The sequence below is a fragment of the Alexandromys fortis genome, unplaced genomic scaffold (genome assembly GCF_014885135.2).
Source record: "Alexandromys fortis isolate MF-2015 unplaced genomic scaffold, M_Fortis_MF-2015_v1.1 scaffold_1, whole genome shotgun sequence".
NCBI lineage: Eukaryota > Metazoa > Chordata > Mammalia > Rodentia > Cricetidae > Alexandromys > Alexandromys fortis.
In genome coordinates this window covers 11,793,015-11,807,556 of record NW_026067927.1, presented here as the reverse complement: position 1 = coordinate 11,807,556, position 14,542 = coordinate 11,793,015, and the positions used below count along the sequence as shown (strand labels likewise).

Below are 14,542 nucleotides of genomic sequence, written 5' to 3'. Positions count from 1 at the left end.
CAATCTCCTCACGTACAAATCCCAGCATGTTTGAGGTCATGATGTCATCTGCACAGGCTCTGTGCTGTGTTCACCCTTATCTTCCCTGTCTCTCTAAACCCCTCCCCAAACACTAATGGCATCAGCACCTTCAGAGGCAGGCTCAGGACACTGCTACTCCGTCAGAAGGAGATCCTGATGCTGAGGCCAGCGTTAGTTATTTTGCAGAGCTTGTGTGAGTGTTTCAGAGGGACAGTGAGAGACAGTTCAGCATGCCAGGCCAAGCATGCACAGGATTTTCTGTGACATTTGAAGATCAAATAGGAAGGGATGCCTGGCAGTGATGGTGCATGTCTTTAATCCCAACACTGGGGAGGTAGAGGCACACAGATATCAATGAGTTTGAGGCTAGCCTGCTCTACAAATTGAGTTTCAGGACAGTCAGCACTGTTACATGGAGAAACACTGCCCCCCCCCCAAAAAAAAATCAGAGAGAGAGAGAGAGAGAGAGAGAGAGAGAGAGAGAGAGAGAGAGGAAGAGATGTAGAGGAAAGGTAAAAGTGTGCTCCATTTGGAATAGAAGGGCACCTGTCATTCACAGAGCTACTCCCCTTGAAGGCGCTGGCTCTGCTTAGCTACAAACAGTGTATAGCCACTGAGGCTACATAAGACCTTGTTTCAAAAGCAAAACGTAGGAGCTGGGGATAGAGCTCCATCTGTAGAGGCTCTCTGCTTCCTGACTGCGGGTGCAATGTGACCAGCCGCCTTCAGCCCCTACTGCCGTGGCTGCTCTGCCATGACAGTCACTACCTCCAACAGAGCTTTGGTAACCTAACAAGTCACTGTTGTCTCAGCAGCAGGCAAATAACCAACACACCACATTGCAACGTTGGACACTAGATTTTCCGGTGTTTCTGAACACTTTGTGGCTGAGGGCAACACCTTGTGTTATCTCTCAGGTGTAAGGAAGTACCAACATAAGAACCAGAGCTCTCATTTTAAAGGAAACAGGTGTTTATTCTGGAGCCATTTAGAGTGAGCATGGCCTGGAAACACAAATTTAGGTTACCTAAAATTCCATGTTCCAATGTGGAAGCTGTTTCACAGAACTCGTGCAGTTTTACAGAACAAAGAAAGTCAGAAGTCAAGGCAACTTTACAATGCATTTGTGTGATAGTGGCAGGTACATTGAGGGGTATTTTATAGCCTGAAGGGGTGATCTGATGATATTCTTAGAGCTCTCAGGTTGGAGAAGCTAATGTTCTGCTAAGTTAATAGCTTCAAGGATGTTTTTATTTATTATCATGAGATGTTAGTTCAGATAGAGTGGGAGCCGGGAAGTGGTGGCACACACTTTTAATCCAGCATTAAGGAGGCAGAGGCAGGCGGATCTCCAGAGTTCCAGGCCAGCCTGGTATACCAAGTGAATTCCAAGGCAGCCAGGTTTACAAAGAAACCGTGTGTTATGAAAAGCCAAAGAAAGGAAAGAAAGAAGGAAGGAAGGAAGGAAGGAAGGAAGGAAGGAAGGAAGGAAGGAAGGAAGGGAGAAAGAGAGAAAGGAAGGAAGGAAGGAAGGAAGGTAGGAAGGAAAGAAGAAACTCAGTTACAGAGTGGGACACGAAGCTAAAACCAGCCCAAGGTAAAGTGAGTAGGTTCTGAACTGTAGCACAAGTAATAAAAACCCAGAGGCAGATGTTGGGGTTCAAACTGAAGATCAGAAAAGTAAAAAAGCCAACCACTAGAGAGACCTTTTACCCATATCAAAACTTTAGTTAAGGATGAGATCCTGTCTCCATGAATTCTCAGACTCATCACTCCAGTGAGTTCCTGTCTCTTCCCTTTATCTTCCTCTCTCTGTCCAACCATATCATTCCTGTCTCCACCTCCCTAGTGCTGGGATTAATGTTGGGTCCATAGGGGTCGCACAAAGATGGGGACACACCACCAAAGTCTATTAAACCAGAAGAAATCTTTATTCCAGAAAAAGGAAAAAAGTAAGTCTTCTTTGGTACAAAAAGCTTATCAGCTAGCTGAGACCACAGCCAGAGGTGGACTTGTATAATGGGGCAATGGGCTGTTTCCAAACTCTCCTCCTTATAACTAGAAGCAAGCATTAGGCATAAACAAAACAATTTTTACATTTTCTATTAATATGTTTTTTTTTTTTTAAAGCCAAACTAGCATTTGTATTTAGCCCGTCGTTTCTCTCTGGCACTTTCTGATGGTGTTTACCAAAGCTCTGCACTCCCCTGAGACTGCCAGTTATACCTATGGGACAATGCACAACCAAAATGTCAGGTACATCCCATCATTTAAACGTTAACTCAGCTCATATCAGATATAAGAGCTAGCTAGCATTGCACTTAAGTGATTGGCTAAGTCATGTTTTAATTAATACAATTTATGTGTGATTATTTCAGGTCTGGGAAGCTGGGAAGCAAACAAGCAGCCTCCAACTACAGGCCACTTCAGCCTTGCAGATAGAGCTATGGTTGTAAAGCAGAGTAACCCACTGCTAATAGTCAATCCTTAAGCTGCCGAGAAAGCTGCTGACAGCCTGCTCTCATTCTCCTGGGCTTACAACTTTATATTTCTTTATTTCTACATTCTTATTTCTGGAATCTGCATTTCTACATTCTTATTCTTGTACTCTTCAATTAAAAGTGTGTGACTCCCAGACACTGGGATTAAAGGCGTGAACAACCACCACCTGGTTCTGTTTCTGACTCAATCTTGTGTAGCCCAGGGTAACTTTGAACTCATAGAGATCCATTTGCTTCTGTCTCTGGAGTCCTGGGATTAAAGGTGTGTACCACCACTCCCTGGCCTCCTTAGCTTTGCATTCTGATCTTCACGCAAGCTTTATTTATTAAAATACAAATAAAATATCAGTACACTGAACTTATCAAATTCCCGTCTCTACACAGTACTGAGAGTCCATGATTCATGTCAAAAGCTCAAATTCATGATTCTCCTGCATCAACCTCTTATTCTGGGCAATAAGAAAACATAAGACAGGGAAGTGAGGTAAGCGCAACAGCCTGCTTTTGACTTTTTCTGAGAAATCAGGAGAACCCTGCCTGGTTCAACCCTTCACTGAGTAGAACTTATCTGCAATTTCACAATCGAACTGTGGGTGGCAGTGACTACCAACTTCCCCATTCCCTCTCATCAGGAACATCTTTTGAAAACATGGAAATTCTTAACTTTAAGAATTCTTAATTTTTGGCTTTGAAACCCCGCATATTTTTTTATTTTTTATTTTTTGGAGAGCTGGACAGTGGTGGCGCACGCCTTTAATCCCAGCACGTGAGAGGCAGAGGCAGGCGGATCTCTGTGAGTTCAAGGCCAGCCTGATCTACAGAGTGAGTTCCAGGACAGGCTCCAAAGCCACAGAGAAACCCTGTCTCGAAAAATTATAAAAAAAAAAACCTGTTAAAATGTACTGGTTTGTGTGTATCGCCTGCATGTGTGCATGTGTACCATGTGCGTGTATCAGACTGCAGAGTCTCAGATCCCCTGGGACTGGAGTTCTAGATTGTGAGCCTCGAACTGGACACTGGAAACCAAACCAAGTCTTCTACAAACAGCACCAAGTGCTCCTAACCATGGCGCCATCTCTCCAGTCCCACCCCCAGTTATGTAAGATTTTTATTTTTGTGTATTTATTTTTTGCCTGCATGGTTGTTAAACACTATATGCATGAAAAGCCCACAAAGGTCAGAAGAAGAAATTGGCTCCTCTGGAACTGAAGCTTGAGCTGGGAAACTGAACCCAAATCCTCTAGCAGTGTTTTAAGTGCTAAGTCATCACTCCAACTCCTTTACAGTTTTTTTTTTTTTTGAGACAAGGTCTTGCTATGTAGCCCTGGCTGGCCTAAACACCCCAGTCTTCCTGCCTCAGCCTGCAACATGCTAGACATCCAGGCATTTACCATCATACCTAGACACACAGCCATTTATCACCATACCTAGACACACAGGCATTATCATCATATCTAGCTAAAATGCTCTCTCTCTCTTTCCATCCATGAGTCCTGAGGATTGAATTCAGGTCACCAGGTTGTGTGGTATTTGCTGGCCCTGAAAGATTTTTATCTTTTAAAAAACTTATTTAAATGTATTTATATAAACACATTATATACATATATATGTAAATACAAAATTTAAAAATATTGTGTATTGCCTGCATGTATATCTCCTTCTCTGTCACATGCTGCTCACACAGGGTTTCATGCGGAATGAGATCTCTGTCCATGCAGTTTCGCTTCAGTTACCAGCTACAGAGGCCTCGTGTTTGTTACAGCAACAGATAAAAATATGCTATAATGTCCATGATTTTAGATTCATCCCTTTAACTGATTATCTTTGAAGTGAAGCCATTGAGTGACCTTAGGGAGCTCTAATACGTCGTAATGTGAAGTGATTGATCTCCTTGCTAGGAAGAGTTAAATTATGGTGCCAGAGGGCTGGAGAGATGGCTCAGTGGTTAAGAGCATTGCTTGCTCTTCCAAAGGTCCTGATTCAATTCCTGGCAACCACATGGTGGCTCACAACCATCTGTAATGAGGTCTGGTGCCCTCTTCTGGCCTGCAGACATACACACAGACAGAATATTGTATACATAATAAATAAATAAATATTTAAAAAAGTTATGGTGCCAGAAATGGAGTGAATTTGTAATTATTTTGGTTGAAATAAAGGGTCAAAGCCTCCATCTATCCTTAGACAAACTCTGAGCCCTGTGTGTAAGGCCCAGGGACCCTGATGTTTCCTGTAGAAGAACCAGGAGTGGATGAGACAAGAGGGTGGGATCCATATGTGTGCTCTCCTCTGACTTGTTTATTTATTTATTTATTTTTATTGAGCTCTACATTTTTCTTTGCTCCTCTCCCTCCCTCTTCTCTCCCCCTTCAACCCTTTCCCAAGGTGCCCATGTTCCCAATTTACTCAGGAAATCTTGTCTTTTTCTACTTCCCATGTAGATTATATCTATGTAAGTCTCTCTTAGTGTCCACATTGTTGTCTAAATTCTCTGGGATTGTGGTTTGTAGGTTGCCTTTCTTTTCCTTATGTTTAAAAACCACCTTTGAGTGAGTACATGTGATAAGTGTCTTTCTGTGTCTGGGTTACCTCACTCAAAATGATGTTTTTTTGAAAAATTCAAGATGTCGTTATTTTTTTCTGCCGTGTAGTACTCCATTGTGTAAATGTACCACATTTTTCTTATCCATTCTTTGATTGAGGGGCATTATGTTGTTTCCAGGTTCTGGCTATGACAAACAAAGCTGCTATGAACACAGTTGAGCACATGTCCTTGTGGCACAATTGAGCATCCTTTGGATATACACCAAAGTGGTATTATCAAGTCTTGAGGAAGGTTGTTTCCTAATTTTCTGAGAAATTGCCACACTGATATCTAAAGGGGCTGTACCAACTTGCATTCCCACCAGCAACGCAGAAGTGTCCCCTTTTCCCCACAACCTCTCCAGCATAAGTTGTCTTCAGTGTTTTTGATCTTGGCCATTCTTTCAGGTGTAAGATGGAATCTCAGAGTTGTTTTGGTTTGCATTTCTCTGATGACTAAGGAGGTTGAACATTTCCTTAAGTGTCTTTCAGCTATTTTAGATTCCTCTGTTGAGAGTTCTCTGTTTAGGTTTATACTCCATTTTTTTTATTAGAGTATGTGTTATTTTGATGACCAATTTCTTGAGTTCTTTGTATATTTTGGAGTTTAGACCTCTGTCTGATGTGGGATTAGTAAAGATATTTTCCCAATCTGTAGGCTGTCGTTTTGTTTGTTGACTGTATCCTTTGCTTTACAGAAGCTTTTCAGTTTCAGGAGGTCCCATTTATTAGTTGTTTCTCTCAGTGTCTGTGCTGCTGGGGTTATATTTAGGAAGTGGTCTCCTGTGCCAATGTGTTCAAGTGTACTTTCCACTTTCTCTTCTATAAGGTTCACGGTGGCTGGCTTTATGTTGAGGTCTTTTATTCAATTGGACTTCAATTTTGTGCATGGTGATAAATATGAGTTTATTTTCATTCTTCTACATGTTGATATCTAGTTATTCCAGCACCACTTGTTAAATATTCTTTTTTTTCCATTTGATATTTTTTACTTCTTTGTTAAAAATCATGTGTTTGAAGGTGTGTGGATTAGTATCCGGGTCTTCTATTTGGTTCCACTGGTCCTCCTGTCTTTTTGTTTTTCATTTCTTTTATATGATTAAAAATACTACATTTACAAATAAAAAACATTATCTCAACAATTCACATACATTTGTATCTAAACAGTACATTACAGATGAACAAAGTTTAGACAAGCAACATATTTTTAATCAGCAGGCTGCATTTTGTGATTTCAATGAAAGGATCAATCACTTTTGTTCTTATCTCAAAAGGTAATATTACAAGGAATTTTAAAAGAATCACAAACCTAAACTTTATATATGAAAGAGTCATCTCTATTTTAAATCCTCAAGGTGCATACCCATTAATAAACTGCTTTTTTATATCAAGAAGCTGGTGGCAGAAATGGGCCCAAGGAATTAATAATCATCTTTGATCACTCTCCTGTCTGTTCTTATGCCAATACCAGGCTGTTTTCAGTATTGTAGCTCTGTAGTAGAGTTTGAAGTCAGGGATTGTGATGCCTCCAGAAGTTCTTTTATTGTATAGGATTGTTTTTGCTATCCTGGGTTTTTTGCTTTTTCATATGAGGTCTTTGAAGAATTTTGCTGGAATTTTGATGGGCATTGCATTGAATCTGTAGATTGCTTTTGGTGAGATTGCCATTTTTTACTGTGTTAATTCTGCCTACCCAAGAGCATGGGAGATCTTTCCACTTTCTGGTGTCTTCTTTAAATTCTTTCTTCAAAGATTTAAAGTTCTTGTCATACAGTTCTTCCACTTGTTTAGTTAGAGTTACTCTGAGATATTTTATGCTATTTGTGGCTATTGTGAGGGTGTTGATTATCTGATTTCTTCCCCAGCACTTTTATCATCTGTGTACAGGAAGGCTACTGATTTTTTTCAAGTTAATCTTGTATCCTGCTACATTGCTGAAAGTGTTTATGAGTTGTAGACATTCCTTGGTAGAATTTTTGAGATCGCTTATGTAAGCTATCATATCATCAGCAAACAGTGAGCATTTGACTTCTTCTTTTCTGATTTGTATCCCCTTGATCTTGTTTTGGTGTCTTATTGCTCTAGCTAGGACCTCAAGCACTATATTGAGGGCTGGGTGGTGGTGGTGCACACCTTTAATCCTAACACTTGGGAGGCAGAGGCAGGTGGATCTCTGTGCATTTGAGACCAGCCTAATCCAAAAGAGCTAGTTCCAGCCCAGGCTCCAAAGCTACAGAGAAACCCTGTTTTGAAAAACCAAAAAAAAAAAAAAAAAAAAAAAAAAAAAAAAAAAAAAAAAAAAAAAAAAAAAAAAAAAAAAAAAAAAAAAAAAAAAAAAAAAAAAAAAAAAAAAAAAAAACCCCACATTGAATAGATATGGAGAGAGTGGACAACCTTGTCTTGTTCCTGATTTCAGTGGGATCGCTGGGAGTTTCTCTCCACTTAGTTTGATGTTGGCTGTTGGCTTGTGTTGGCTTGCTGTATATTGCCTTTATTATGTTTAGGTATGTTCCTTGTATCCCTGCTCTCTCCAAGACCTTTATCATGAAGGGATGTTGTATTTTGTTGAAAGCTTTTTCGGCATCTAATGAGATGATCATGTAGTTTTTAATTTTCAGTTTGTTTATATGGTGAATTACATTGACAGATTTTCATATGTTGAACCATCCCTGCATCTCTGGGGTGAAGCCGACTTCATCATGGTGGATGATGATTCTGACGTGTTCTTGGATTCAATTTGCCAGTATTTTATTTTGTATTTTTGCATCAATGTTCATGAGTGTGATTGGTCTGTTATTCTCTTTCTTAGCAATGTCTTTCTGTGGTTTGAGTATCAGAGTAATTGTAGCCTTATGAAAAGAGTTTGGCATTGTTCTTTCTGTATCTATTGTGTGGAATAATTTGAGGAGTATTAGTATTAGTTCTTTGAAAATCTTGTAGAATTTTGAGCTGAAACCATCTGGCCCTGGGATTTTTTTTGATTGGGAGACTTTTGATGACTGTTTCTATTTCTTCAGCAATTATACGTCTGTTTAATTTGCTTCTCTGGTCTCGATTTAATTTTGGTAAATGATATTTATCTAGAAAGTTGTCCATTTTGTTTAAGTGTTCCAATTTTGTGGAGTACAGGTTTTTGAAATATGATCTGATGATTCTCTGTATTTCCTCCATGTCTGTTGTTATGCCCCCCTTTTCATGTCTGATTTTGGTAATTTGGGTATTCTCTCTCTGCCTTTTGGTTTGTTTGCATAAAGGTTTGTCTATTTTGTTGATTTTCTTGAAGAACCAACTCTTTGTCTCATTGATTCTTTGTATTGTTTTCTTTGTTTCTATTTCTTAGCCTTATTGTCAAACCACTTTTTTTTTAAGAAAAAAATATTGAGGACAAAACCAATCCCTGGAATTAAGATTAATGATGTAGAAGGGAAATCATATAAGTCTTGTAAAACCTCATGCTGTAAGTAAAGAGGCTATTGAAACATTTGCAGGTTAGGTTGTCTAACATATTGCCTTTTAAAATTATCAATTTATGATCTATATTTAGGATATTAAATCTTACCCGTGGATTAGCTGGATTAGGTGCAATAACAGTTACCTGCCAGTAGGTGTCGCAGACCACCTGCAAAACTAATCCAGCTGGGCATAATGGTGCATGTGAACTCACGTGATTGGTCTGAAATCTGACCATAGAGCCAAATGCTGAAAGATAAATGACAGACTGTCTGCTCTGCAGATGTCTCTAGAACAGTGCAATAGGCAAATGCAAACAAATCTTTAGAAAGCTGTGGAACAGCTGGCTCAGACCAGGGAAGCCCGTGTCTCACCCAGATTTCTGCGGTGCACACTGGTGGGAGGCAAACGGTAAGGTGCATGGGGACTTGAAAGTCCAAGGCGTGTAAAGAAAACATACAAAGAATTGCAGCAAGAGAAGCCACTGTGTAAGATTCTATATTGAACTGCTGGCTCAATGCATGGGCTATGGGTGAAAGAGGGCTTGTGCCAAGCTGAGATAGTAGCAGGCAGCCGAGCGGGGGGAAGGTTCTAAAACCAAATGTTGGGTGCCAGATGAAGGCATAGATCACAAAACAATCCCAAACCAGTTGGAATTATGATTAATAAAAGGGATATTTATTTAAGGGGAAAAAACTTACAGATCACCGTCCTAGACAACAACCCTCTGCAAGATCAGGAACAAAGTCTAACAGCCAGAAGCAAGAGAGCGAGAATGCACAGCTACCTTAAAGCAAAAGAGACCACGCCCAAGTGGGCTGGTATCTTAAAGGCTATTGCCTGAAGGAGCAGAAGGATCTCCTGTAGCAGTGCACCTCTGCCCCTAGTAATTCTTCTAGTTATCCCTATCTATCTCCTAAAGGACCCACAGCCTTCAAAACAGTCCTCTAGCTATGGGCAAGCACTCAAAACATGAGCTTGTGGGTCACTAGCCCATAGTAACTACTGAAAGCCTAAAAGGTACCTGAGATTGCTGTTGGTGAACTGTCCTGTGTATTCAGAGAAACGAGAGCCACATGGCAGAGGGTTTACAGTAGTGAGACTCAGTGTTGACCTTCCCTGCAACAGAGTCTCGTCAGAACACTTGAAGGCTTGGTACTGGGGGAAAGGTGCTGAACAATCGGTCACACAAGCTCCTGATACCAGAAGCCAGTGCTGGGGCCTGTCTCACAAATGTGGCAAATGGAGACCACAGACACCAAGAGAGGGTGAAAGTTTCAGAGTTTATCTTCAGGGAAAGGGGAGTGCCTGAGAGCGAGAGGGGTGCAAGGGCACAATGACTCCGAACAAGATCAATGGTCACCAGGATCCAACCCGACAGAGGGACCCAAAGATTGGTTTACATGGTCCTGCTTTTGCTTAGGGGATAAAAGGGCTTTGCAAAGAGGAGGGGAATGTGGGGGCAGCAGCATGGGCTGCCAGTCAGCAGACTGTTGGTTGTCTGCCTCTGATTTTCCTTCCAGGAACCAGGAAAGTCATCAGCTGCGGTGGGCAGTGGATGTCAGCAGACACCAAGATTACAGCAATGAAAGCTTTCAGGCTTGAAGCCCCAACCTGACTGCCTGGTGAGGTGCAGCCAACTACTGGTCTCACCAGGACTGCAGCAATGCATTAAGGCTCCAGCAGGAGCACCCCTCTGCTCAACATCAGTCTCAACTATTTCCTGAGTAGGCAACATGAAATCTTTGTTTTCAACCCAAAGGTCATGGTTCATTATGATTTGTATTCAGTGTAGTGGCTGGGAAAGGGGGACTTTGCTCTGGAGAAATGGCCCAAGTAGGGAGAGGCAGAGGAATAGGGAGATCCTAGGGCCTGCAGGACACAAGACACTCACCACTCCTTAATGAAAGGGAATGTGCTCCGGGGGAGCAAAGTACAGACAGAGCAGAATTTGGCACCTTTGTAAGGGTCAAAGTGCAAGAGACTTTGTACTGGGGGGGGGGGGGGTGAAACATTTAAGGAAATCAATCACATGGACCATCAAGAAGATTAGATGATCAGAAGTCAAGAGGCTTCTGGAGGACCCATGAGGGTAGGAAGACAACTCCATACAAGAAGTTTGGGTGCCAGGGACAAGGGTCTCTTCTGACGCTGCCCCATTTCCAGGACACACTAAATGGACAAACATTTTCAGAGAAGTGACAGACTCAAGCAAGTGTGGGCTCCATACTGTCTGCAGAACTCCTGATCCAAAGAGCAAACTTCAGAAAATGGGTCACTGAGAAACCCGTGTAGTTCTGATCAATTCCCTAACTCCTGACCTCATAGGATTGGAAATCCCATGAACATGTCTAGTTCTGCTTCTGCAGGCATTTGTAAAATTTCATATACAGGGAACATATGTAGGGATTTTTTTCTCATCAGTTGGCATTCTTTGTGGCTGATGTCAGAGATCTTTTTGAGCTATGGTCTGAAAATCATCAAGTTTATTTGCTGAAATCTAATTTCTGATCCAATGTTATTAAGAGTTATGACTCTTGGAAGATCCAAGAGTGTCATTGTTTGCTCATTCTATCCAACGAGGATGCAATGTGAAATCTTTTGGGCCAGAGGCCTAACTCTCACCCCAGAGCAAATCTGATGGCATTTGAACTTGGAGATTCCTTGGTTTATAAACATGTATATTTTTTTTGTTATTTATATGTTGTCCAGATTATAATTTGTTTAGAGATGCTGGACTTACTATGTTGCTCAGGATGACCCAAAACTGTGGGAATCATTTGATCTTTCTGCCTATGCCTCTGATAGCAGGACCCACAGTACCTATTACAGAGCTCAGCTTACAATTTGTGAATTTTTGGAACAACAGCCTGACTGAACACATGAAAACAATAGGTAGGACTTTGGCTCTTAGGTTTCTTTATTGGCCACTTACAAATAAGAAGACGTGAGACTTGCTGAGAGAACATAGGATTTTGACAGTCCACTCCCATATAATAAATATTCCCAAAGCATCTGTTTCATCTGAAGACTGTCTGGGGCTTTGGAGAAGAGGAGAGAGGATGAGAGCAGATGAAAAAGGAAGGAAAGGGCGTTGTCCCAGGGGACAGTGAAAGAAGACTGGAGCACTTAGGGGTCACACATCTACAGTCATGGGAGCATTCACGGAGTCTCATAAAAGGTGTCCCAGCATGCTGAGGAATGAGTGACACACCAAAGGTTTGTCGTACATGCAGACCAAATGGACAATTGTAGCGGTAAGGGACGGTGATGTGACTGTTAGACTCTAACCGGATTCTCTAAGAATGTTCGGCTGACCCCATGTATATTCAGCCCTTCACACCATTCCTCTCACAGGGTACTACTCTTTGTAATTATCCGGAGACCCCTTTAGGTCATGGGTCTTCTGGGGCAAAGTCTGGGTCCAGAACTGCAGCCTTCTGGCCTTCAGGGCTTGGCCCACAGCAGGCTGGATGTCGAGCTGCAGGTACTTCTCATTATCGTCCATCACTGGCCAGTCGGGTAGACCCTCAGTGTTGGGGTTCCTACGGGTATGCCACCCACAGGGAATGGTAAGGTCATGCTCATACAATTTGTGATCCCCCAATTTGTGTCAGGGTAGTAGGCTAATTGGGCCAATAGGTGAGGGGGCTGATGGAACACATGTCCTATACTGATGGAGGTGGGTCTTGTATCTTATCTGTTGATTTCATTGGTTAATAATAAAGAAACTGCCTCGGCCCTCATAGGACAGAAAATTAGGTAGGCGGAGTAAACAGAGGAGAATGCTGGGAAAAAGAAGCTGAGTGAGTGAGTCGCCATGATGCTCCCACTCCAGACAGATGCAGGTTAAGATCCTCTCTGGTAAGCCAGCTCATGGGCTACACAGAATATTAGAAATGGGTTAGAACAATATGTAAGAGCTAGCCAATAAGAAACTGGACCTAGCCGGGCCAGGCAGTGTTTGAAAGAATACAGTTTCCGTGTAATTATTTCGGGCATAAGCTAGCCATGCGGGCGGCCGGGTGCCGGGGACGCAGCCCTGCCGCTCCTATTTCAACACTATACAGGGATACAAGTGTCACCGGCTAGTGTCTGCTTCATGTGGGGTAAGACTACCTGGATAATTTTGGGTCTCCCACTCAGAGGCAAAATTTAAAGAACAATAGCATAGCTCCTGTCAGGTCTTTGCAGTGTGAACAGTAACCAATATGTACAATGTACCTAAGTGTGCCCTGGGGTGAGGAGGTCTCTATCACGTGATGAGTTATCCATGCATGCTAATGAAGTCATCAACCACCAATGGAGTCCTAGATAGGGACCCACCACTGAGGAGGTTGAGGGAGGGGTGTGCTCTCACCCATGTTTTGCAAAGTTGGTCCAGTACTTCATCATTCTCCTGCTCAGCAGCTCCTCTTCCTCAGTGAAGTCAGCTGTAGCCATGGGGAAGACAGAGGTTCAGGTCCCAGCCACTCCATGCAGCTGCCTATTGGCGTTCTGCAATCACCATCCTTCCTGTAGCCTGACCTTGAACTCTAGGCCTCTTTCCCTCCTTCATCACCAAGGATCCCGGAGCCACCCACACCTCTAATTGAATGCCTCCAGGTTCAGTTCTGCTCAGTGTGTCCTCATTCCATCTAACATAGGTGTGGTGGCTCAAATGATATGACTCCTATAGACTCATATATTTGAATGTGTGGTCCCCAGTTAGTGGACTGTTTGGGAAGGACTAGGAGGTATGGCCTTGTTAAAGGACGTGTATCACTGGAAGTTGGCTTTGAGGTTTAAAAGTCCAGTCAGGTCCAGTTAGCTCTCTCTCTGCCTTGTGTTTGTAGATCAGGATGTAAGCTTTAGTTAGCTACTGTTCCAGTGCCTTTGTCTGCCTGAACGCTGCTATTCTCCCATCCCTGATGGTCATAGACTCCAACTAATCCTTTGAAACTCTAAGTCCCAATAAACCCTTTCTTCTATAAGCTGACTTGGTCATAGTATCTCATTGCAGTAATATAAAAGTAATTAAGACAATAGATTATATTTGGAAGGGTCCATATTCTAACTGGGTATAGCTTTTTGGTGTTGGAAAAGGTGCTTACTTGATTATGTCCTCTCCCAGAGCCTTGATTTTCTCAACTAGACTGAGAGCTCAGTTGCCCATCAAGTACCCACCTGTGACCCCATCCAGCTCATGAAACACAAGCAAGACTCACGTTTTATGCCCCAGCGGGAGGACCCCAAAAGAAAGGGAACCTCATCACCATGGTCAGCTTTCACATAGGCTGGCCTCGTATCTTTTTCATAGCTGGGCACATGACGGAATTCATAAAAGTAGACAGGGCCATGAGAGCCTAGAGGTAAGGACACATGGTTACATAGTATTCTCTCACCTGTAACTTTCCTGCCTAACGGTTATTGATAAGTTATGTCGGTATACAGTTATCTGGTGTTATAATTGTCACGTGGGTGGCCCCAGGCTGGAGCACTAGTTCCTGGAAAGCCTTTGGCTAAACAGTGACCCTGGCCTTCCCAGCTGAGTAGGTTTGGCAAATCAATGGAGTATCAGCAACCTGTTTCCTTGTTTGTATCTGGATAAGATATCACTTCCTTCTCTTACACTAGAATGAAGAAATACTGATGTAATGGTCCCGGAAGTTTGGTTCCAGAGATGTGATCCAGTCATGAGTGGAAACCTGGACACTATTAAGCTCATCTGGGACCCATTGCTCTGAGCTCCTCCCCACTAGGCCTCATCACAGATGTACTCACGTTGAAACTTTGCTACTTGGAGTGCAGGAATCACGAACAAATAGTCTGCTATCATTTCCTTGTACTGTATTTGGAGGGTCTGGGCATCTTCAGTGTTGTTCATATACTCTTCCATTAGCAGGTCACCACACTCAGGAGGTAACATCTACAGCAGGGAACCAGGAAGAATGAGTTTAGGCAGGTTCTTGTTTTGATAGGCAGCAGCCTCAGTGTGGAGAATGTGG

The 14,542-nt window shown here is 42.4% G+C and overlaps 1 protein-coding gene across 1 annotated transcript in view; it reads right to left on the bottom strand.

Moving 5' to 3' along the window:
• Positions 1–11,257: 11,257 nt before the first annotated feature.
• The window catches only part of LOC126503066 (acylcarnitine hydrolase-like), a 22,688-nt gene continuing 19,403 nt past the window's right edge, over positions 11,258–14,542 (bottom strand). The window contains exons 6-8 of the mRNA XM_050144572.1: positions 13,763–13,900; positions 12,916–12,988; positions 11,258–12,100 (exon numbers count right to left, since the gene is read on the bottom strand). Coding sequence (XP_050000529.1) covers positions 11,917–12,100; positions 12,916–12,988; positions 13,763–13,900 — 395 coding nt within the window. The 3' untranslated portion in view covers positions 11,258–11,916. The remainder of the gene's footprint in view (positions 12,101–12,915; positions 12,989–13,762; positions 13,901–14,542) is intronic.